At 32.5% G+C, this 26,330-nt stretch overlaps 1 protein-coding gene across 2 annotated transcripts in view; it reads left to right on the plus strand.

The window, feature by feature from the left end:
• Positions 1 to 26,330, plus strand: part of LOC126878929 (beta-catenin-like protein 1) — a 249,890-nt gene that overhangs the window by 108,156 nt on the left and 115,404 nt on the right. For both annotated transcript variants that reach the window (XM_050641810.1, XM_050641811.1), the window contains 2 exons: positions 7,200 to 7,555; positions 20,643 to 20,815. In XM_050641810.1, coding sequence (XP_050497767.1) covers positions 7,200 to 7,555; positions 20,643 to 20,815 — 529 coding nt within the window. The remainder of the gene's footprint in view (positions 1 to 7,199; positions 7,556 to 20,642; positions 20,816 to 26,330) is intronic.

The following is a 26,330-nucleotide window of genomic DNA, read 5'->3' on the forward strand; positions in this document are numbered from 1 at the left end:
TTTGATGCGCCACTGTCGAGGTATGTGCCTCGAAAAAGTGACGGGATAGTGTTCATACGTTTTCTTTTAGGTTCTACTGTTTAAGTTATGGCCTCTTATCGTGCCTAAAATAATTAGCAAATTTCACCCATAGCGGCTCTCAGTCTATAAAAGTAGCAGTTCACAGAATTGATACTTTGATTTTAGTTAGGACTTTGAAATATCATAACTGTACTTCTAGGCTACCTAGAAGTTTGTGTGAGCCCTCAAATAAAAGGTTTTGATCTCTACTTTTATAATCCGAAATAGATAAAGTCTTCAGGCTCTCTGATTGATAGAAATAGGCCGTCAGTTGTTTGTTAAGTCACCTCATTTGAGTAACAAAATACTCATTTTTAGAGGGTCATATAAGGTAGATAGAGGCCTTGGCCAAGAAAATCTCCAATGTGCAGTTATTATTTATATGAAAAGGTACTTCTAAAAAAATTTTTGTACAATTTAATATATACCCCAAAAGGTGTCAGCACTTTGAAAATGCGTAAAAACGCGATTTTTATAAAAATGTCCAGTTTCAATCTGCTGTATCTCCGCTTCTACTGAATGGATTTTAACTCTTGAAATATTGTTTTGAAGACCTTTTTATTACCTTTAAACTGTCGTCCAGAAAATGAAAATCTGATTAAAATTAGATTTTTAACAAATTTTTTAAAATAGCAGTTTTTTAAAATTTTTAGCGTTGCTTAAAATGGTCCCAAAAATCGGGGTTATCAATTAGAGACTTGAAATTTTCACTAAGAAAACTACTTAAAATTACAAAGGAAATGACGTTTGTTGGGTTACAATCGGTTAACTGGGAGTCGATATACAGCCTGTCAAATATAGGGTAAAAACGACCTTTTTTGGGTCTTTGACGGGCCCTACCTAGGGCTCTAAGGCCCCTAGGGGGCTGTTACTCTCAGGATAACGTTTTTTCAATAGGTCCAATAATATACTAAAATTTGAAGAAAATCCGAGGACCCTCCCACAAAATTCACCGAAAAGTAGAAATATTGCTCATATATATATATATATATATACATATATATATATATATATATATATATATATATATATATATATATATATATATATATATATATATATATATAGAAACTTTTTAATTCCTGGGTTTTCGGTCTGATAAAAATAAAACACTTTGTTATGGCTTAAACGTTTCGGCTAATTGCCATTTTCAATAAGCACTTTAATTAATAATTATAAACATTACATAAAACAAAACACTAAAATTTACATTGCACTTGTTGGCTTAGCGTTTTGTTGTGGAATGCGAGCTTGACTCTTGAAACCATATGGCATAATTCAAATTGACGTCCGTTAAGGACCGTATTTAAAATATTTGGCAAATTGTACATTTATAAAAATTAAATCAATTTATTAAATATAAATATATTATTTACATTTACAATTAAATATACATTGGAGAGATCCTTGATGTCAGTTTTATTATTTATGCAATTTTGGTCTTTCTTTATATGAATCATCTCCAATATACATCTTCTGTTATAGTTTTGTTCTTTTTCTAAAATTTGTTCAAATTTGAATATTTTCAAAATCAAAAGCATGGTTATTTTCTATGGAATGCTTGGCTAATGCTGTAGTGTTTACTTTGTTGGTTTGTACACTATGTTTGTGTGCAACAATCCTTCTATGTATATATTGATGTGTTTGCCCAATGTATGTCGAATTGCAGTCTTTACAATTTACTTTATAAACAACATCTGACTACTGGTCCTTAGTAACAATGGGTTTAAACTTTGAAAAACATTGCCCCGATGTTTTAGACGCTTTATGTCCAACATTGATATCATATTTTGCAAACATTCTCGACATTTGTTCGGAAAATCAATTTATATATGGTATAGATATATAGCGTTTATTTGGGTTCGTGATATTACTATTGATATTGTTAGGTGAAATTTGGATTTGATTTGGAGTGGTATTGGAATTTGATTGGTTGTTGATGATATATCTTCTTTTTTTAATTAGAGGGTTGTAAAATTCTGGCGGATAATTATTTTTTTCTAAAATATCTTTAACTCTTTTCAGATTTTCGGAATGGAATTGTGGGCTAGATAGCTTAATTGCTCTATCCGTTAGACTGAATATAACACTTCTTTTGTGACTTACCGGTGCGTTGGTATTGTAGTTTAAATATCTTCCAGACCAGACATCTTTTGTAAACCAGTTGGTAGTTATAAGTCGGTTATTGCTGTTATACTCCAAACTTAGATCGAGAAAATTTTTGTTGTTTTCTTCCATTTCATAAGTAAATTGAATGTTATTATGGAAGTTATTGAAAATTTGAAGGGTATACTCGATTTCATGATCCGGTATGCAAAGCAGGCAGTCATCTACATATCGTTTGTAGAAGTGTATATTGTATTTTAATTTAGAGATGACTGTTGTCTCTAATATGTCCATGACTAAGTTTGCTATTGGTGCTGATATAGGTGAGCCCATAGCTACTCCAGAAATCTGAGAATAGTATTCATTTTCATATTGGAAGAATGTTGAAGTGAGGCAGAATTTTACACCTTCTAGGAAATCTTCAAGAGGAAGAGAAGTATGTGTTTGGATGTTACTCCATCTGGATTTGACACAGTTTAAATCTATTTCGATTGGAATATTTGTATAGAGTGAGTTTACGTCGAAAGATATAAGTTTGTGATTAATTGGTACGGACTGTTTTGAAATAAAATTGTGAAAATCCCATGAGTCTTATATATAATACTGGGTCTTACCGATTACATTTCCCAGAATGCCTGCAAAATATTTGGAGAGGTTGTATGTTGGACTTCCAATGCTACTAACAATTGGGCGAAGTGGAATGTTGTTTTTATGTACTTTTGGAAGCCCGTATATATAGGAGGATGTGCCATTGTGGGATATTAATTTATTTTTAAGCTTAAGTCTATATATTTTTTCTTATACCATCTGTTAATGAGTGAATTTAGAGATGTTAGTTAAATAATTGATGGATTCGACCGTTACTTGATGGAAGTTCATTTTATCTCACAATAAAACACTGAAAAACGTTTGTTTTCTATACTTCCACAAAATTTATTACAACTATGTTATTACTACAGCTGTTTCGGCAAAGTGCCTTTCTCAAGTGATATATTTTACAATGTGTTTGCCTTTTTAAGTCTTTAACTGAAGAGGTTGATGAGTGGGGAGCTGTTTGTCTCGAGTTGGTCATTCAGAATTATATCTGTATTTTTCAATTTATTAATTTCCATTGATTCTAAAAGTGATAGCTTAAGGCCTTTATTTTGAATATGTAGAATTTGAAACTCTTCATTGAAAGAATGATTATGATCTAGAAGGTGAAGTGCGTATGTAGAAGTGTCTGTTTTTCTATTGTTTAAAGCCCTTTTGTGTTCTGCTATCCGTTTGTCAAAAGTTCTGCCAGTTTGACCGATGTAAGTTTTCGGACAGTCACCACAAGTTAGTTTGTACACACCACTCTGTAGTTGCTTTCTCTTTCGGCTTTTATTGTTTTTAATATGTTTGCTTAAGTTGTTGTTAGTTCTGAAAGCTGGTGTTATTCCTTTCTTTTTTATTAGTCCTGTCGCCAGGGGGGTACAACGGCCTCCTGTATTCAGATGGACTTACCCAAGTTTTTTTATGCATTTTGACCTGTATAACACGAATTTTTTGGGTAACAGTTGATCCGGATGTCGATAAGATGTTATAAACCAAGAAGTTGAGGAATCACATAACATCGATTTCTCGCAAAACAAAACATTTTTTTGTATTTTTTGGGCCATTTTAACCAAAAAATGTTCCTACAAATTTTTTCGTAGGATGCATAGTTTTCGAGATAAACGCGGTTGAACTTTCAAAAAATCGAAAAATTGGAATTTTTGAACCCGAAAAACTTTTGATTAAAAAATAAAATAGCAATTCTGCTTACCGCATTTGAAAGTTCAAGTCAAATTATATCGGTTTTAATTATTTGTATTGCCAAAAATGTATTATTTTATTGTTAAAACAAAGCTATAACACCTAGTGCTTGAGTGATGTTTCAATGATTTCTCATTTAAAATCGAACGAGTACGTAGAGGAGGTAAAAGTGCAAGCGGGGCTATTTCTAAGTAGCATGCATTAAAACGCATGTATTAGGCACGGGAAACAGTATGTGTTTATAGCTTTTTTTAACAATCAAAAAATAAATTTTTAGCAATGCAAATATTCAAAACAGATATAATTTGACTTAAACTTTTAAAGGCGGTAAGCAGAATTGCTATTTTATTTTTTATTCAAACGTTATTCGGGTTCAAAAATTGCAATTTTTCCATTTTTTGAAAGTTCAACCGCGTTTATCTCGAAAACTATGCATCCTACGAAAAAACTTGTAGGAACATTTTTTGGTTAGAATGACCCAAAAAATACAAAAAAATGTTTTGTTTTGCGAGAAATCGCTGTTATGTAATTCCTCAACTTCTTTGTTTATAACAATCTTATCGACATCCGGATCAACTGTTACCCAAAAAATTCGTGTTCTACGGGTCAAAATACATAAAAAAAACTTGGGTAAGTCCATCTGAATTAAGAAGGCCGTTGTACCCCCCCCCCCCCTGGCGACAGGACTATATGTATCTGGCTATTTTTGTTGTTATTTTGCCAGTATATGTGAGAGAGCAGAAGGTACTGGGTTCTTTCTGTGGTGGTGGATACACTAATTTCAAAGCTTTCTTATGGAGTTTTTGGTTTAAAATGTTGTTAACTGTTTGTTCGTTATAGCCATTGTTTACTGCTATTTGTCTAATGATATTTAGTTCTGTCTCGAAGTTATTTTTTGTCATAGGAATTTCTGTCAGTCTATGTATCATGCTATGGTAGGCTGCTAATTTGTGTTGTGTAGGATGGGATGATGAATTGTGTATAGTTGTGTCAGTATGGGTAGGTTTATGATATACGGAGAACTCATGTTTGTTGTGTAGTCTGGTAATCGTTACATCTAGAAAGTTTATGGAATTATTCTGTTCTGTTTCTATTGTGAACTCAATATTACTATGAAGTGAATTAATGTATGATAGAAATTGGTCAAGTTGTCTGTTAGTTCCTGTAAAGCAGACTAGTATGTCATCCACGTATCTCCACCAATATAAGAACTGTTTAAATACGGGGTGTTTAGAAATTGTTGTTTCAAGTTGGTTGATAGTAATGGGCTTAGAGGATTACCCATAATAAGTCCTGCACTGTTGTTTGTGTAAATTTGATTATTGAATTCAAAATAGTCTTGATTTATGCAAATTTCAAGAAGGTGTAAAATTTCAGATGCAATGATCGGATTTGTACTATTATGTTCTAAAAGGTTCTTAACTAAACTCATATAAACTTTCAAAAAAACTGTCAGATATTATTACAGAATACACTACATTTTCACCTAAATTCACCGTAAAAAATACACTAGAACTAGTTAATAAAATACAATATTTTCAATTGCCCAACAACTCCAGACTAATTTCATTTGACGTAAAAATCTTTTTCCTAGTGTTCCTCCTACAGAAACTTTTGTTTTAGTTAAAAACCGTTTAGAACATAATAGTACAAATCCGATCATTGCATCTGAAATTTTACACCTTCTTGAAATTTGCATAAATCAAGACTATTTTGAATTCAATAATAAAATTTATACAAACAACAGTGCAGGACTTATTATGGGTAATCCTCTAAGCCCATTACTATCAGATATATTTATGAACCAACTTGAAACAACAATTTCTAAACACCCCGTATTTAAACAGTTCTTATATTGGTGGAGATACGTGGATGACATACTAGTCTGCTTTACAGGAACTAACAGACAACTTGACCAATTTCTATCATACATTAATTCACTTCATAGTAATATTGAGTTCACAATAGAAACAGAACAGAATAATTCCATAAACTTTCTAGATGTAACGATTACCAGACTACACAACAAACATGAGTTCTCCGTATATCATAAACCTACCCATACTGACACAACTATACACGATTCATCATCCCATCCTACACAACACAAATTAGCAGCCTACCATAGCATGATACATAGACTGACAGAAATTCCTATGACAAAAAATAACTTCGAGACAGAACTAAATATCTTTAGACAAATAGCAGTAAACAATGGCTATAACGAACAAACAGTTAACAACATTTTAAACCAAAAACTCCATAAGAAAGCCTTGAAATTAGTGTATCCACCACCACAGAAAGAACCCAGTACCTTCTGCTCTCTCACATATACTGGCAAAATAACAACAAAAATAGCCAGATACATAAAAAAGAAAGGAATAACACCAGCTTTCAGAACTAACAACAACTTAAGCAAACATATTAAAAACAATAAAAGCCGAAAGAGAAAGCAACTACAGAGTGGTGTGTACAAACTAACTTGTGGTGACTGTCCGAAAACTTACATCGGTCAAACTGGCAGAACTTTTGACAAACGGATAGCAGAACACAAAAGGGCTTTCAACAATAGAAAAACAGACACTTCTACATACGCACTTCACCTTCTAGATCATAATCATTCTTTCAATGAAGAGTTTCAAATTCTACACATTCAAAATAAAGGCCTTAAGCTATCACTTTTAGAATCAATGGAAATTAATAAATTGAAAAATACAGATATAATTCTGAATGACCAACTCGAGACAAACAGCTCCCCACTCCTCAACCTCTTCAGTTAAAGACTTAAAAAGGCAAACACATTGTAAAATATATCACTTGAGAAAGGCACTTTGCCGAAATAGCTGTAGTAATAACATAGTTGTAATAAATTTTGTGGAAGTATAGAAAACAAACGTTTTTCAGTGTTTTATTGTGAGATGTTAGTTAAATTGAATGTTAGTAAAACTCGCTTAGTTTTGTTGCTAAAAACTTTTATAAAAAATAAAAATAGGGCTTTTTTAAATACTTCGTTTTAAAGTAAAATTGTGGTTTATTCCCAACAACAATAATAAATTGCATTAAGATGTCACAAGAAAATAGCTTCAGAAGATTAAAATAAGTCCTTATTTGAGTCACGATACGCTTGTTGTATTAACTTTGTGTTTTAAATGGTTTACTTTTAGTTTAGTTTTTATTTTATTGAATTATATTATTTAGATCCCTTATAGTTTTTGTATATTTGCTTTTTGGTGAACTTATTATGATTTTTACAGGTTGCCACTGTAGAACTCCTCCAAGAACTTACAGATGTGGATAGTCTGAACGAATCAGAAGAAGGTACGGAGGCTTTAATAGAATCTTTACTAGATCATCAAATAATCGCCTTACTAGTTCAAAATTTAGAACGTCTTGATGAAACTGTAAAAGAAGAAGCAGATGGTGTTCATAACACATTATCTATAATTGAAAACTTGACTGAATTGAGCTCAGAAATTATAAACGAAGCCACAAAACAGGGACTTTTAGCTTGGTTACTTAAACGACTGAAATTGAAGACTCCTTTTGATCCCAATAAGCTCTATGTTTGTGAAATTTTGTCTATATTATTACAAAATAACGAAAAAAATAGGTGAGTTGAATATTTATTGATCTTACAGCAATTCTTATTCCTGTGTTGTTCATTTTTGATACCCGATGTTGGAAGCTTATAATCAGACCCCGCGTTTGTGAAATTATCAAATAATCTCAGGTTCTATAGATTGCTGGTTCACTGAGATAAAGGTACCTGTGTATGTAAGGTACCAGTAAAACTGCTTCTTAAAAGTCTTAAGGGCATAGGCGCAAAGTGTCGCCTGTCAAAATTTTCAATGTGTTTTAAATGTATCCATTTTTTTTCGAATCTTGAGAAAACTAATACATTTATAACACATTGAACATTTTGGCAGGCGACATTTTGCGTCTATACCTTTAAAACTAGTCCAATAATTATAAAAAAATAGGATTGATTTTAAAGCGTGTATTAAAAATGAAAATTTAACAAAAAGGGTTTGTAAAAATATATTGTACAAAGAAGAGAAATTAAACAAAAAATTTTTTAACAAATGAAGATAAAAAACGAAGAACTAAGAGAGGAATATAAGAGAAACGAATATAAGAACAACCTGCGGCAACTAATGATATGAGGTAACTTTATGAAAATATAAGGAAACTCGCCAGGAAATGGACACCACATAACACATGTATTAGAGATAAAGATAATCACATAGTAGCAGCAGAAAAAGAAATAGCAAGACGATGGATGGAGTCCAAACAAACCTGATAGTACATATATTTGTAACAACACTGTTTTGGATGACCACTTTCTTCTACATCCGTACACTACAATATAATTAAACAAATTATTAAACCAAAAACTAAAAAACAAAAAATCTCATGGCTTTGATGAAATCCCTGGGTTTTTAATAAAAAAGGTTGTTTCTTTTATAATATCGCCATTAACATATTTAGTTAATTTATCATTTTCAAATGGCAATTTTCCAGATTGTATAAAAACGGGAAAGGGTTACCAATTCATAAAAAAGATGACCCAAAACTAGTAAATAATTACCGTCCAATAACAATTTCTTCGGTATTTTCAAAAAATTTTGAATACAGTTATTTACAAAGACTTAACTCATTTTTACAGACGAATAAAGTGATTGTTAGTAACCAACATGGTTTCCAGTCCAAAAAATCTACCCATACAGCAATGCATTCCTTTTATGATACTCTCACATCTCTAATAGATACTGGAGAGAGTCCTGTTGGGATATTTTGTGATCTTAGCAGGGCTTTCGACTGTGTCAATCACGAAATTTTATTTTATAAATTAAAAAATATCGGCATTCAAGGACGTGCGTTAAAGTGGTTAACATCATACTTAACTGCACGTCATCAATACGTCAGCTTAACAGAAAAAGGAAAATTATCAAATGCGACGCATAAATCCAACTATCTCGATATTGACATAGGTGTACCGCAAGGCTCAATTTTAGGACCTGTTCTCTTTCTTATTTATGTTAACGATGTTGTCTCGGTTAACTCGGATGGACATTTCACGATATTTGCAGACGACATAAATGTAATAGTCAATGAACCTGAGACTTCTTTGAAGTCCAAATGTAACAGCTTACTGTCAGATCTTTACAACTGGTTCTGTAAGAACTATTTATTGTTGAACACCCAAAAAACTTTTTTCATGCAGTTCCATAATAGGCAACGATGTATTAACCCAATTAACTTAAATATAAATAATAATGATATTGAACTTGTTTCATCATTAAAGTTCTTAGGACTTCATTTAGATGAATGTCTTAATTGGAGGAAACATTGTGATACACTGGCCGCAAAGTTAAACTCAGTAACGTTTTTGTTTCGAAATTTAAAACAAGTATTAACGGAGAAACAATTAATAATGCTTTATTGTGCCCAAGCCGAATCTCGTTTGAGATACGGGATTTGTTTTTGGGGATCAAGTTCCCATATCAATGAAGTCCTTTTTGCACAAAAAAGAATAATACAGACTATTGCTGGTATCCCTCATAAAACAAGTTGTAGGCAATACTTTCAAAATTTCAAAATATTGTTATTGGCCTGTATTTATATTCTGGAGACTTGTATATATATATATATATATATATATATATATATATATATATATATATATATATATATATATTTAATAACCTCGAAAATTTTACAACCAATGGGCAAATACATAACATGAACACTAGATATAAAGATACCTTGCGTGCCCCAATGTGTAGGGGAAATATATATTGCAGGTCCCCGAGTATAATGGGACAAAGACTCTATAATAGTTTACCAACCCATATAAAATTGTGTAAGAGCCTGACAAGCTTTAAACTAAATTTAAAGGAATTTCTGATGACACATTTTTTATTCGGTTGAAGAATTTCTTCAATTTTAAATGTATTTTCATTGTTAGTTTGTGTAGTGAAATTGTTTATTTGTTTGTTATATTTACTTAATGTATTACTTTTGACAAATTCTATACAGACTCTGTCTGTCTAACAGAAAATAAAGTATTTATTTATTTATTTATTTATTTATTTAGTATTTCACCGACTTGTTTAACCACAATGTGAAGTCAGTAGAAAATATTGAGAAAGAAGAAAACCCGGAACCGTTAGATATTGATATCATCAACTTCAGCCGAGAGGAAATAATAGATAATATAAAACACCTTAAAAAGGGAAAGGCAGCGGGTCCAGATGATATTGGAGGTGAGCTGTTTAAAGTAAACACTGAACAAATGACACATTTACTGTATAAACTATTTGAAAATATATGGGGTCCGGAGAAAATGCCAAAACAATGGACAGAAAGCATTATAATCACTATCCCGAAAAAAGGCGACACCTCAAAGTGCGAGAACTGGAAACCTATAAACCTTTTATGTGTTGCGAGTAAAATAATGACCCGTATCATGCTTAATAGAATGAAAAATAAAATAGACCAAAAATTAACACAATAAACTCCCCAGGTATGGCACGTAATGTTCCAAAATGGGTCGCTTTCGCGCATGACGTAGTAAAGATCCTTCTTCACGCAATATTTGAATGTAGTTTTATAGGAAAGACTTTTGATTTAAAAATTTTAATATAATTTGGCTAATTTAATTATAGTAATTATAAAGAAATGATAGAGTTGCGTTATTAAAATATTTAATCATAAAAATATTTTGTAGCTAATTCAATTTTGTTGATTTTTGGGTAGGTACAGTTATTTTAGCGAGGTTTTGAAACTGTTATTTTATTTTTATTTTGTTCTGAAACTGTTATTTTAGAAACTTGTTATTGTGTTAGATATCCTTATAGAACATGTTTTAATTATTTGTTTAATATACATATGTACAGGTTGATTAAATGGTACTCCAGAGTTCGATATTTCAGTTGTTTAAAGATACAAAAAAAGTAATATCCATATAAAAATGGGTCGAGTATAGCTACAAATTTTAAAATTATTTTAAATATACAGGGTATCCCACTTCTCAATTTGTTAATGATCACTTTGCAATTTAGGTACTCAAATGCACGCCTTTATAAACGTCTGAGGATTGCACGTTCAAAACAGCTTAAACGTTCTTCAACTTTTTGTTATCTTACACGTTTCTGACAAGTGAGGAGAGGCTTGATTAGTTCTATATAAATATCAATATTTTCTTTCTTTTTGTGACTACGTTTCTTTAATCCATAGTACGTTCTATTTGCTAGATATATAATTCTGTTAATTTCTGCAATTACTGTATTACTTAAGTTCATAAGTAAACTTACAATTACTGTAAAAAGTTCATATTATGAACTTTCTTACTCCTTTGAAAGTATATGTTCTAACTGTTAGACCTTCGGGTTTTTCTAATGACAGTCCAAATGTCGAGCTGCCAAACACCCACCGATGATTATTGAACCTTCATCGGACGTCTGGTGGACTTACTTCTATTGAGGTATTTTGGGAAATAAAAATAAATTTGTAAAGGAACTTTATTTCATAATACATTAATTTATAATTTTAATTATAATTAAATACCATAGCCTCAATAGATCAATAAAAAAGGATCACCTGAAATTTTTCACAATTAGTTAATGTGATATTAACACACCAGTTCGCAAAACTGACCACTGATTTCTGTAACCCAATACAATCAGAATGACATAGATCTAGAATAATACGAAATAATTTTATGTCATATGCATATACCAAGACTTCACAGTCAGTCAATGATCTGATAGCATCATCAACAAAAGCTGCAAAGAGAAGAGGTACCAAATTGGCATCTTGGACCAGTCCAGAGGAAAGTATTCAGTTACCACCAATCAGTATTGCATGTAACTTTTGAATCAGTAAAGAAGTTTGCCAGATACTCAAAAAATTCCAGTTTATGCAATAAAAGGCAATGATCCACCCTTTCAAATGCTGTAGACAAGTCAGTATAAATGTAATCCATCTGAGAACTGTATTCCAATGCATTTATAATGTAATCAGTGTAAACTAATAGATTAGTAGAAGTTAAACGATAAATCAGGAAACCATGCTGACCAGTATGAAGCTGGTTCTTCAGATTAACTGTCAAAAAATCAGTTACTAAACACTCGAACATTTTAGGAATAGCAAAAAGAATTGATGGAACAATAATAAGAAATCTATGATTTATCACCCGATTTGTATATGAGCTCTTAAAAGGCTCTTAAATTGTGATGGAAAATACTCTGGTTCAGAGATTTATTCAAAATCAGCCACAGAGGTCTAATGTCACAAATTGTAATAGTTAAAGAGTGAATATGGTTGTGACTGATATTGGGTCTATGACTCCATTTGTCTTGAAAAGAAGGATTGTAAAGACTGCTAAATGAATCGGCAAAAGCATCAACAATTGATTGTGGTTCACTAAAATCAGAATTATTCAACTTTATGTAATATGGAATATTATACTAATAATATCTTATGGCATTTTTGCCGGGGAGATCCTTTCGAATTGTTACGGCGCCATTTACATCTTTAACCCTTTTTCAAGTAACTAGTGTCAATGTACACTAGCCCAGGGGGACCGACGGCTTAACGTGCTCTCCGAGGCACGGTGAGACGGCTCACCGTGCCTCGGCTTGTCTTTGGCAGGGCTCGAACCCACGTGCACTGGCGTATGACGCCAGCGATTATGCCGTTACGCTACGGCCGCTCACTATGGAATATTAAAATTATTTCTCTTACAATTAATCAAAATTCCAAAAAGATATATTGTAATTTAGCGATTCCAATATAAATTTGGCTAAATAACATCAGGTATGCAGATAAACCATAGTATTTGCGAAACAACCTAGAAAACCTACAAGTTCTTATGAACAAAATCATGTATTACAGTTAATCATATGGACTGAATATAAACGTAAAGAAGACAAAGTTTATGATCATTAATAAGAAAAAGATAACAGATAACTCTACATCAACCAAACCCCTGTAGAAAGAGTGACGCACTACAATTATTACCTCGGCACCATAATTGAAGAATGGACCGACAACCAAGAGATAAGAGCGCGTATCGGAAAAGCTAGATCCACCTTCAACTGTATGGGAACCTTCTTCAAGAGCCACAACCCCTCTCTTGGCATAAAGTAAGAATTCTGCGATGCTGCGTTTTTTCTGTCTTGTTTATGGTGTTGAATTGTGGACCTCGAACGAAGATATTATGTGCAGAAAATTGGGAGCATTTGAGATGTGACTGTATCAGAGAATATTTAAAATCTCGTGGCTGACCAAGAATGTAGAAGAACCGAGAGGTAGTGACCACCATCAAATCTCGAAAGGTAAAATACTTTGGACACGTTATGTGAAATGAATCACAGGAAACAGGAAAAATATTTAGAAAGAAGAAGAACGTCCTGGTTAAAGAACCTCAGAACTTGGTTCAACACAACATCAGTGCAGCTTTTCTGCGCTGCTGCAAATAAGATAAAGATTGATGATGATGATCGGCAACATTCGTCATGGCCCATTAAGATGAACAAGAAGAAGACAAGCATTACTTTAAAAATGTTCTTTTATTTTTTGTCTTATTGTCCTTTCAATTAAGATTTAATTCCTTAATTCTAAAGTACATTCGTGACCTAAAGAAAAGAGTATTTATCTTATCGTCACAATCAACATCATTTGCTGATGTTAATAGGATTTTTAAACAATTATTTCCATGTTTAAGCCCATTTCCATGAATCTGGTTGAAAATTCTCTCCAGTTCGACTGTTTTTGTAACCATTTCTTCTGGTTGCTTTTTTAAACCTCCTCGGAAACCTGGAATGTCCATGTAAAAAATGGGAAGTATCTGTTGATCAAAGTAGTTTCAATCCATGGCAAATATATCCACTTAGATGTTCTACAGCATCATATTTTAGCTGATCCAGCTCGTTATTTGTAATAACTGGATCTGTAACATCAAATGATTCAACCAAATTAGCTAAAAATTCTCCACTTAAAATAATTTCACCTAAATTTTGGACATGTCCCTCACTGACTGTATCCATCTCCGTATTGCCTGCATCTGTTAAGGCTCCTTCATTTTTCTCCAAAATATAATTTATCATCCTGCACCTAAATTCTATACAGTCAGGATGATCATGTAGGCCACCTCGTCGTCTAATTGAGGGAAAAAAATTTTCAAGTAATACATTTCCAGTGAAAATAATAACTCTGATAAGTATTGGCGATTACAATTTTTTTATATGCGTGTCCGCGAAGATTATAACTCCCAAAATATTTATAATGAAAAGATTTAGTTCATAACAGATGCCGACGAAAACAATTATTTCCCTTTCTGTTTCTGTTTCTGCCGACGAAAACAATTATTTCTGAGAACTTTTTACTAATTATAATTTTCGTGGACCCACAAACAGAAATGATGTTTTTTGCCGATACTCCCCAAAAAATAATTTTTTTCGCTAACACTTTTTTAGGGATTATAATTTTCACAATCATATAATCGAAAATAATATTTTTGCGGCGTTCATTGAAAGTTCTACTCTTAACGGCATTTTTCGGAGTTATACTTTTCGTAGGCGGCGGCGATACATTTTTTAGAGCGGTACTGGTATGTATTATTCCTAAAACAAAGAATTATTATCACTGTTCGAATTCGTTAGTCAAAGAGACCAGCAGTATTCGAGTTTTGTGCGTTTATTATTGCGGAAGTGATTTATAAAAATAGACAATATAAATTTAGTTTTTGATAGGATCTAATTCAACATAATTATTAATTAGTAAGTAGTAATGTCCGAAAAAAGGACGGCCGATAAGCCGCCCCACCAAAAAAACAGTGAAACTGATAACACGGATAACAGATATGTACAAATCGATAAAGGGCCCTTTTTTGTGTTCGTGCAATATAAAAAATTAAACGTAGGAAGATTATTCCCAATTAAAATTGGCCATTTTTTTCTTGTTGATGAAATATTAAAAAATAATGTAATTGAGATTAAACCCTTTGGAATTAATAGAGTTAAAGTTATTTTCAATTCATTAGAAATAGCAAATTCATTAGTTAAACACAATGTTATACTTAAAAATGATTTAATAGCATTTATTTCTAAATTCTACACCCACAAGAAAGCGGTGGTCAAAATGGTAGATACTTTCTTTTCCGAAGAATATTTATTAACTGCGATCAAATCAAATAGACAGGTTGTGGGTGTTCAACGTATGAAAAGGCGGATTATCGACTCTGATGAAAATGCGTGCTTAATTGATAGACAAATGATCATTATTGAATTTTTAGTGAATGAAATTCCCCAATGTGTACAAATAAATTTATGCAATTTCGGTGTTGAACCGTATGTACAATCCGTTGTACAGTGTTTCAAATGTTTGCGTTACTGCCATTAAGCCAAGCAATGCAAATCAAAAAATAAGAGATGTCGAAAGTGTACAGATACCAGTCATACGGAAGAGGAATGTAAAGAAGAGAACATGTGCACCTATTGTAATAATACCAGCCATCCTTCGGTGTCACGCGTCTGTCCTGTATACACAAAGCAAAAAGGGATAAAACAAATTATGGCCTTAGAAAATATATCTTAAAGAAGCAGAACACATATGTAACAACCAATCATATGCAAAAGTAACTACCAATAAGAGATTTTCAATATTAAGTAATGATAATAATTTTCCGTCCCTACCAAACACTTCAGGTAATAGCTCATCTACTCTGTTAAGAAACCGAAATCAATGGCTAAACCAAATAGCAGAAAATCTTGCCATCGGCAAGGTGAATGGGAGGCACAAATCGAAAAGGCTCAATGGACCAAAAGGCTCATTCCAGATGTGGTGGCCTGGTCTGCATGTAAGTATATAAGATTAAATTATTATTTTACAGTTCCGCACCGGCCATGGTTCCTTTAGATCGTATACATATGTTATCAAGAAGACAGTAGATGACCAATGTTCAGAATGCAACGTCAGAGACGACGCTCAACACTGCATATTTGTCTGCAGGCTCTTTGAAAGAGAGAGATTGATTCTAGAAACAAGGTTAGGAGAAATCTCCATTGATAACGTTATGGAAAAATCTTTGCAAAGCAAAGATAATTTTAATTTGGTGGTCGATCTGATAACCGGAATTATGAAGAAAAAGGAGACGCTTGAGAGAGCGAGAGAGGATCAAGGTGGATAGACTTGTACTGGATTGATGGGACTAAACTACGGACGAAGTATATATGTGTTTGTGTGTACTATGTATGTTTGAATGTCTGTATGTGTAAATATGTGTATATTTTAAGCATGACATCATATAGATAATTATGTGTCTGGTGTATACATTGTTTTCTTTTCTTTTTTCTTTTATCTTTTTGGAAAAGTTATCTGAGCCGTATTAGGCATGACAGACTTCCCCGTTGCACTCGAAGTTACATCCGCCAAGGACTTTGTACCAGTGGCGGCTCGTGATTTTTACAATAGGGGAGGCTATACCTAACTGTAAAATATCTAGACAAATTTGCGCTAGCAAAAAAATGCGCCAAAAAATGTAATTTAAGGCCCCATTTTTTGACCATTTTTTATTTACATTTCATAATATCATCCTAATTCATAATTTCATGATATCATATCATTTTAAAAATAGTTAGTCTAATTGTAAAAGTTTAATACCAAAGTTTGTGTCGTTTATTTGTTAACAATTCCATCTATTTGTAAATAGATACCTCGCATATCAAAATAAATACAGATTTGAAGTTTTGCAGTCCATACATAATGAAGCTTCAAATTTTTTAAGATACTCAACTGAATTTTTTTAATTCTAAACGCGGCCTACTGCGAATTCAAAAACACCATAAATTACCGATATTTTGCTTTGAGTTAGAGATATCGGAAAAAGTTATTTGAGCAAATTGTTCCAAATATTATTATAACCACACATACCAAATTTCATAACAAAATTCGCACTTTTAGATTTTTCATTATTTTTAGTCAGGACCCTAAAATTCGTTGTCCCGAGACGCACGCAACCACGCAACGGAGCCAAGAAGCTATTCTGCCTCCCTTGGTATATCTCCGGGCAGCGTGTGATGGCACCGTAGATGCCACTGTTAGGAGACCGGGTCTCCTTAAACGCCTGCTGCGCTGCACGGAGCATTAGCAACGGAGACTGTTGGGCTTCTCGGCTCCGTGCTCCGTTCATGCATCTCGGGATAACCCAGGGTCCTGCCTACAATAATATGTAATAAAACTGAGACGCGATCATGCGTTCTAATGTTAATGCTCCGCACGTATGGATAATTAGTGATAATATGGAATTTACACGTTTTATAATAGTGAGAGTTGTACTTGTTGTTTTCGCGATTCATGATAAACAAAACAGTGTAGAGTGTGTAAAAAATTTATGGGGAGGCTGAGCCTCCCTTGCCTCCTCTGACGAGCCGCCACTGCTTTGTACCGTGTGCACCGGGGGAGAAGGGGGTGGACTTTAGTTGGTAGGCAGTTAGCCAGAGGGTGCCCGTAGGCAGGACTTCTTAGGGGGAAATGCATGGGGGTAAACTCTTCCTCTCTGAATCCAACACACGCTTAGCCATCCTTAAGTGGACACGGCTAGGTACGGTATTTAGAATATTTACCACCTCCTCAAAAAAAAATAGCACAAAATCATTTAAGCGATCACATCCAACCTATCCTAAAGCTGATATTATGCCACCTAAAAAATCAAATAAACGTCAAAAATCTAAACCCATTATTCCTAACCCCCGCAGAGAAGAGTTTATAGATTATAAAGAGAAAACTATAATGCTAATTACATCTTTTATAAATAGGTTTCAAAAAAATTCTTAATTTTCACTTAATACTCTTACGGAATCCAACATCAGGGATTTTGTAGAGATTGCCTTCATTTCAGACGATCCGATTGATATTAAGGATACATAATATAGTGAATCTGATTCAAGTGAAAAACTTTTTTATTAAGAAGTCCTTTTAATGCCTAACAAACAAATATTTAAAAGTCATTTAGTTATTTTACAGTGGAACGGTAGATCAATAACAATTAACCAAGGTAGTTTATTAAATTACCTTAATACAAACCACGTTGACATAATCATTGTTTCCGAAACTTGACTAAAGTCTAATAGTAATTTTTGTATAAAAGGGTACGATTTCTATAAAAAATGTCAAGATAATGGTTATGGAGGCGTTGGTATTTTTATTTTACAAACCATAAACTATCAAGAATGTGTAATAATCCCAAATTTTGAAAACGGCATTGAAGTATGTGCAGTTTTTATTCCGGATATAAATATTTCTTTTGTTTCAATATACAAACCCTCTAATATAATTTTTTGACAAAGAAAGATTGGTTAAATTTATTTCAACAGTTTAATATTTCTCTTACAATTTTTTGTGGTGATTTTAATGTACACCATTACAGGTGGGGTCTTATCCCGGAAGATCGTGGAGGAAAGGTTTTAATAGAAGTTATAGATATTTTTGAACTAGTTACCTTAAATGATGGATCACCCACTAGGGTAAATCCAAATGGCAACCACTCTGCAGTCGATTTAACTATTGTCTCTCTTTTCTTGGCGGATTTGATAAATTGGTCCGTACGAGAAGATACACTAGGTTCTGACCACTATCCTGTACAATTTGAACTCCAGATTTCCCCTACATCTTTCCCCTACATGAAATCAATATTAGCTTTTCATTCAATGATCTAGATAACTGTCATCTGACCGAACATTTATTTGACGTTGTACCTTCAGCATCTTCTAAATCAATGCCTGTTAAAAACATTTCTTCCTTCTTCGCCAAGGGCCTATTGATGGGACGAAGAGTGTTCAAAAATAGTAGAAGCTCGTTCCCAAGCCCTTAAGGTTTTTAAAAGACAAGGAAATTTTCCCAATTACTTGGTCTATCAAAATATTTCTGCAAAGGCTAAACGCATTTTCAAATTAAAACAAAGAAATAGCTAGGTGAATTTTATTAATGAACTTAATAGATCTACTCCGCTTTCTAAAGTTTGGAATTATATAAAATCAATTAGAAACAAATATCACCAACAAAAGAGACCTCCATTAAATGAAGTTTTAATTGCAGATGTTCTGAATCAGCTTGCCCCGCCCTCAGTCTCCAATGTCAACGTGGAAGATCTAAATAATTTTTATTTTCGGTCTATTTTTGATAGTACTTCTGAAGCTTTCACATTTTCAGAGCTTTCTTTGGCATTAAAAAAAACCAAGAAAACGGCTCCTGGTTTGGACGGTTTTACATATAAAACTTTACACAATTTTCCAGGCTCAACAAAACAAATAATTTTGAAAATTCACAAGGAAAAAGTTTTCCTGCGGTTGGCTGTATACCATGTAATACAAAAAACAGTAAAATCCTGTATAAAAGGTATATTTAAAAACCCTCAAATGTGATTTTGATGGCCCTTTTGAGGGTTTTTTAAATATACCTTTTATACAGGATTTTACTGTTTTTTTTTTAAATAATTTTGAAAATGTTCACAAACTGTTGGTTGAAACATTGTCATATGTCTAATACAAAAACCATATAAAGATCCAAAATTGCCGTCATTATTTCGACCTATATCACTTATGTCGTGTCTTACTAAAATATTTGAACGAATGATTAAATTTCGACTAGAATATTTTATTGAAAGCAATTCTCTTCTACCCATTGCACAGTATGGATTTCGTAGAGGTCATAGTAGTATTGATGCATTCACTCGTTGGGTTACTGATGCACAAATATGTTGTTCTCAAAATAAAAACATGTTATGTTTATTTGTCGACTTAAAAGGTGCGTATGATGTGGTTGATTTGAATATCTTAAAATCAAATTTGTGTGGAATGGGTATCAGCAAATGGGTAGCAACTAATATAATAAACTTGTTTTTAAACAGGAAAATATATATTCGTGATCACAAAAAATGTACTCCACGGGCCAAGAACGGTATGTAACGGTTTACCGCAGGGACCTATATTGAGTCCACTTTTATTTAACGTATACACAGCTGAACTGCATGGTTTGACGGATGACACTATAAAAATTATCCAATACGCGGACGATATTTGTTTTTATACCATCCAAGATTCATATGAACAATATATTAGAGACTTAAAGCATATTTTCTACTGCCTGCGTGATTGGGTTAATAATATGGGTTTTAGTTTTTCACAGGATAAGACAGCGGAAATGTTTCTTAGTAGACACTGACTTAAAACTTGTTCGTCTTTTGTTGGAGGGTGCACACCGGACTGTTCTTAAGTTTGATGTAACTTTTTGTGTCATTCAATAAACTATTACTTTTTTCAATGTAATCATTCTTATACATTGCCACTGTTACATTTCCCTTGTCACTCCTAACAATTTAAATTTCCGGATGTAATTTTAAAAATTGTTTGCACTCATTGTATATATTGTTCAAAAAATGTCCTTCTTTACTTGTTTTGTGTAGAAAGTTAGTGATAACATTAGTACTTTGAGATCTCACGATGTCCTTCTCTTGGGGTTCTAGACCAGAAATGAGAAACTCGATATCTGAGAGAAGAGAAGACATTTTGAAATCTTTAGCACTAGGAAATAGGCAAAATTTTGGACCCAAAGACAAAAGTTTTTTGACCAAAAGTTTGGCATTGCTCCGAAATTGGCATTTTCCTTTGAAAAATTCCATATAATATTGTTTTCAGATTGGCACTCGGAGATACGGACGGTATTGATACTCTATTGCAACAACTGGCCTTTTATAAAAGACACGATCCTACCAGTTCTGAAGAGCATGAACTAATGGAAAACTTATTTGACTGTTTATGTAGTGCATTAATGGTATTTCCAAATAGAGAACGATTTTTAAAAGGGGAAGGTTTGTATTTTAATTGATATTAATTAGAGAGCGGAATATATGCAAAGTGCATATAGATGCATATATTGCATATTTTCAGACAACAAACACAACATTGCATATTTAAGCTAAACACGATTTATTTTGCATATTTTAAAAATAAATTATATAAAAGTTTAAAATTTTCCTCTCTTAGTTGGAATTTTATAACTTCGATATGAACGAGCTCGTTATTTATCTATCTATCGCTCATTATTATTATTATTGGACTTTCCCATTACTACCTGAATTTAACAATTATGGGTGTTCCCAGAAAAATATTATTTTATTAGCGTAGCAAGTCGTAGGTACCTACCTGCTTTTAAGGGTCTAATATTTATTTTGTCAGTTTCCGGCCAACATTTGTTTAAAGTAAACGTTGTATCGTATTTAGTGTTTTTGAAGTGATTGGTATATATTAAATTTAAATTTGTCTACCATTCAAAAAAGTGCTTGGATAAAGTGTTTTCCCGAGTTAAAGCTAAGTGGAGACAAAGTATTTTGCAAGGCCGGTTCCAAAATAGTAAGTTACATTCATTTTCACATTTTATTTTTTAAATGAGGAACTGACAAACTGTTCATAAAAGTTAATTTTAGTTTTTTACCAGATCTAATAAAGTCATTAGAACAAAGGAATTTACAATTAAGTGATTCGGTTAATCTTGTTAACACTTTTTCTGCTCATTGTCAAAAAATTCCCGGAAATACAGGGATTACAATTAGAAATAAATTAAAAAATGTTTTAGAAAAAAATGAGGGCTTCGATTGTTTGAGGAAAGTTGTACGTATTTTTGAAGGCAGCTTTTCTGAGGATCTTACGACTTGGCAAATTAGTTTACTGCCTAAATTAAAATATTGTCCTATAACATCAGTAGATGTAGAACGAACTTTTTCTGTGTCCAAACACGTTTTTAATGATAGAAGGCAAAAGTTGCTAGTTGAAAATTTTGAAAAATATTTGATTATAAATTCATACTATAATTTAGATTCTTAATTTAATTATAATATCAGTTTTTGTGTGTCATTTCATTTGTTTTTATGTGAAAAATAAATATGTATTAAACATAAATGTAGGTTGAATTTTTTAAACATAAATGTTTATATTTAATATATTGTTTTATTTTTGAGTATTTTTAATATGCATTTGCATATTTAGACAAATTTAGAAAAAATACCTGCATATTTGTAGTAAAAGTAATGCATATATATCCGCATATTTTGGTAATGTTGTGTTGCATATATTCCGCTCTCTATTATTAATATTTTAATTATTTTCCAATTCATGAGTTAATTTTCTATGATAGCGATCGTATTTTAGTTGTCTTATTGATATGTTTGTGCCGAGCAGGTAATTAACGAGTATTTAATTATAGTTGTGACAAGAAGTATTGATAGTCTAGGAGAAAGTAAAGTTTTTTCCAGCGAATCTTGGTACATTCTCTGTACACTTGGATAACTTTCTAGCCCTGCCGATGTGTGCGATTTTGGTTCCCAGAATCCCAATATGTCTGCTCAACCACCTCACACTATTAACTCTACCACCACTAACGAACCTCAGTACATATAAGTGATGTGGGAGGGAGGGGATGTGACCTACGGCGAAGTAGATAGGATCTCTTCCGCCATATTGGATGGAGCTCATGTAGCATTGACAGTAGTGGAGCGTTGGTGCCTATAAAATTTCAATTTTTTTAATTTTTTGAGTGAGTTTAGCGTTATTTGATAATACTCTGGGCTAATTAGCAAAATTCATGGTGATGTGGTAATACGTCAGGTGGCTGAGCTATAGCGCCGTAAGTCCAAGATTTATTTGGATGTATAATAAAATACCATTTTCACTATAATTATATTTGAACTTCACAGTGTTAGTTTAAAACAATTAAACAACGGTGTATTTGTAAACAACAACTAAGGTATTATTTCTTCATCGTGACTAATCGATTGATCTGAATGTCTCGTAGCTTCTCCGGTTGGTTTATATATACAATAACTAAATAATAACATGGATAAGTTCAATAGCGGTCATTGCCGAATATGTACCTTAATGTAAACTATATTATATTTTATTTCGTAGAGGTTCCATTCAATGCTAAGGCTTAACGTACCATGTTACATCATCCCTTTTTGGGTAAGAGGGCTTATATCGTCAGATATAAGTCCTCAACTATATTAACACCCTAACTTAACAGAAATCCTATTTTTATCCAGAATATAGCAATAAAATATTTATATTATTCCTTATTCTAATAAATTTGTACCTATTTTATAAGCAAATTAAATCTTATTTACAAATTAAATATATTTTAGTCCTTTTTCCACACTAATTCACTTCTTGTATGAATATAACCTATTTTTATGAACTTCCTTTACTTTTCCCGGTTTCAACTCAATTTTGCAATTTACTTTACCTATCCCTGTTATCCTATATGGACCGTTGTATAATGAATCGAATTTGGCGTTCTCTTCGTTTTTAATTAAGACTAGGTCACCTACTTTGAATTTCTGAGGTGATGCTATGATTTGGCTCTGCCCCTGCCTGTTATTTTTTGTTGTATTAGAATTTTACGGGCTCTGGTATGCGCAAACTGAAGTTTATACTTAAGCTCATTATAATATGCGTCTATATTGTAGCATGGTTGGATGTTAGAGGTGAGGTTCTCAGGTATATTTGCTAGCCGTCCATATACTAATTCAAAAGGTGTGTATCCATGGTATGAATTGGGGGTGGTGTAGCAGTATGTGAACATTCTACACCACTCATCCCAGTCATCCTTACCTTCGTTGATGAAACACCTGACGTACTCGTTAAGTGTGCGATGTAGTTTTTCGCAGCTTCCTATCGATTGAGGGTGGTAAGCTACCGAGAAGTTATGTTGGATGTAGAGTATTTTCGTTAAACTCGACATTATTTCGTTTTTGTATTCCGTCCCTTGATCCGTCCTTATTTGTTTCATTAGCCCGTAAGTGCTGTACTGTTTCCCCTATTATAATATTCCTGATTTCTCCTATATCTTGGGTCTCCTCTATATCTAGTACCGTTGTTATTTCGCCATTCTCCTTGCTGTCTCTCATAATTGTTTCTGTTCCAATTTCTGTCCTGGCCTCTACTACTGTTTCCTCTAAAGTTGGTCTTATAGTTCAGCACCCTATTCTGCTGCTCATCTGACGTGTCTATTGACAAAAATTTTGCCAACGCTTCCTGTGGTGTGTCAAAGTTCCCTGCTTCTATTATTATCCTTACCTTTTCCGAACTTGCATTTCGCGTCAATGTATTGACTGTTGCTTCTGCCGCGTATTTTCTAACCAGGTCTCCGGGCATTCCTTCCGCTATATACGCTGTTTTCAGTTGTTCTACCAATTCCTCTATTTCTGTAGCGTATGTTGTTGCGTCCCTATGGGCTTGTTTCTTCCTATTCAGCTTAGCTATTACCGATTTAGGGCTATCTCCTTTTATATCTTTCTTTAATGTGTCTATAATTCTCTCGATGGAATCCTCTGTCGTTATTAGTCTTCTGGCTTTTCCAATAAGCCTTGATTTTACCAGTGTTATTGCTGTATTTTCGTGCCCTTGTTGTATCGATTTTACAAATTCTAACGCATCCACGAATGCTTGCAGCTTCCCGATTTCTCCATCGAATTCTCTGGGCAACACCCTACTCGCTGTAGTTAGAAAGTCATTCATATTTAAGGCCATGTTTTCCTCAGTTTCGCTGTCGCACTCTGCTTCTACTATATCTTCTTTTATATGTTGTGTAATCGTCTCGGGAACTATTATCATTGAGTCTAGAGCTTGGAAAGTTCTGATAACCTTATCCCTGATTTTGCTACAAATAGTACGCTGAGCGTCGTTAAGGATTCCTTCGTTCTTGCTTACCAGTGTAATAAACGCGTTATATGTAGTGATTAGGTTGCTGATTATGTCCAATCGTACTTCTTGATTTTTGGGTATTGCTTTTTCAATGCTCTTTTACTCTGTTTATCACTTTCTTTTAACAGGCGATCTAGTTTACTTTTAAAGGTTTCCCAATTGGCCGACATTTAAATTAAATCTAATCATTGCTCATTATATTAATATATATATATATATATATATATATATATATATATATATATATATATATATATATATATATATATATATATATAAACAGGTATGTAATCTTTGCTGAACAGTTAGGAAACAAGGTTGAAATATTGGGGTAGCAGCAATCTCAAAGAAAACTCTTTATAATAATTCCAAGCTTTCGATAATGTTTATTATCATCTTCAGGGAAACTACAAATATAAATATACAGTATTTAACAATTAGTCTAATTAAAATCAATAAAAATTGTTATTTTTGTGCCATCAAAAATCCAAAACACCATAGTTTTCTCTCACTAAACCAGGTGTCAAGGATCCTCAAAAACACAAAAACAACAAAATATTGTTCTGAGAAATGCAGAGCTAATACTCTCACTAGAAACACCGCATATCACAGAACAACCTTACTAAAAAGTTATTTATATGTTTTGGTACTTACATTATGTGAGGATGTAGAGCCTAGTTGTTAAATACTAACATAACAACGAAATTTTGTCTTGGTAAAAGTAGTAGATAATATAAATTCAAAGTAAAAACTATATAAAAACTTATAAAAATCTGAGTATAAAATGATAAAAGCTAAAATATTCTTTTAAAAAATTGTGTATGTCTAATTGGCATTTTACAAAATGTCTAACAAAATGTTATGGATGTTTATTCATTTTTCTTTGAATTCATACGGAAACGTCACAACCACTGAACCAATTACAATTTTTTTGATAAATTTCTAATAAATTTTGAAATAGGAAAAGAGCGAAATGATAATACAAAAGTTTTAATCAATGCAAAATTGTTTCATAGTCCATGTTTTTTATTATTATGTAGTCTACACTGAAAAAATCTACAAATTATGTATCAAATTAAAGAAGAACCTGAATTATTAAATTTAAATTGGTTATTTTTGTCTAAAGTGAGCAAATAAGAATAAATTTCACTGAGATGTCTTACATCTGATTTTTTGTTGATCGAATTTTCTTCTTGAAAGATAAAAGCCATTTCTAAAAAAGTCTTTTTTTATATGAGTTCTCAGAAGCTAGTACTTTAGTATGTTGATAATCCATCACATGACCCTCTTTGGAAACATGTTCTGCTAAAGCACAACGTTCAGGATGTAGTCTAGAATCACTTTTATGTGAAATTATTCGAGATGATAGAGTTCTCGAGGTGATACCTATATAGCTCATATTACAACTATGACATGGTATACTATAAACTACATTTGAACAAGACAATGCAGGAGTTTTATCTTTCAGTCTAGTAAAAATTGAGTTAATAGATAATGTGATACTATTAGCTATTTTTATGCCACTAATTTGATTAAAGATTCTGCTTAGTTTTGGTGTGATGTTTTTAATGTAAGGGAGTGAAAAATATTTAAAGTTAATGGGTTCCTGGTTTTCTGCAACATTAGTAA

The sequence above is a fragment of the Diabrotica virgifera genome, chromosome 1 (genome assembly GCF_917563875.1).
Source record: "Diabrotica virgifera virgifera chromosome 1, PGI_DIABVI_V3a".
NCBI lineage: Eukaryota > Metazoa > Arthropoda > Insecta > Coleoptera > Chrysomelidae > Diabrotica > Diabrotica virgifera.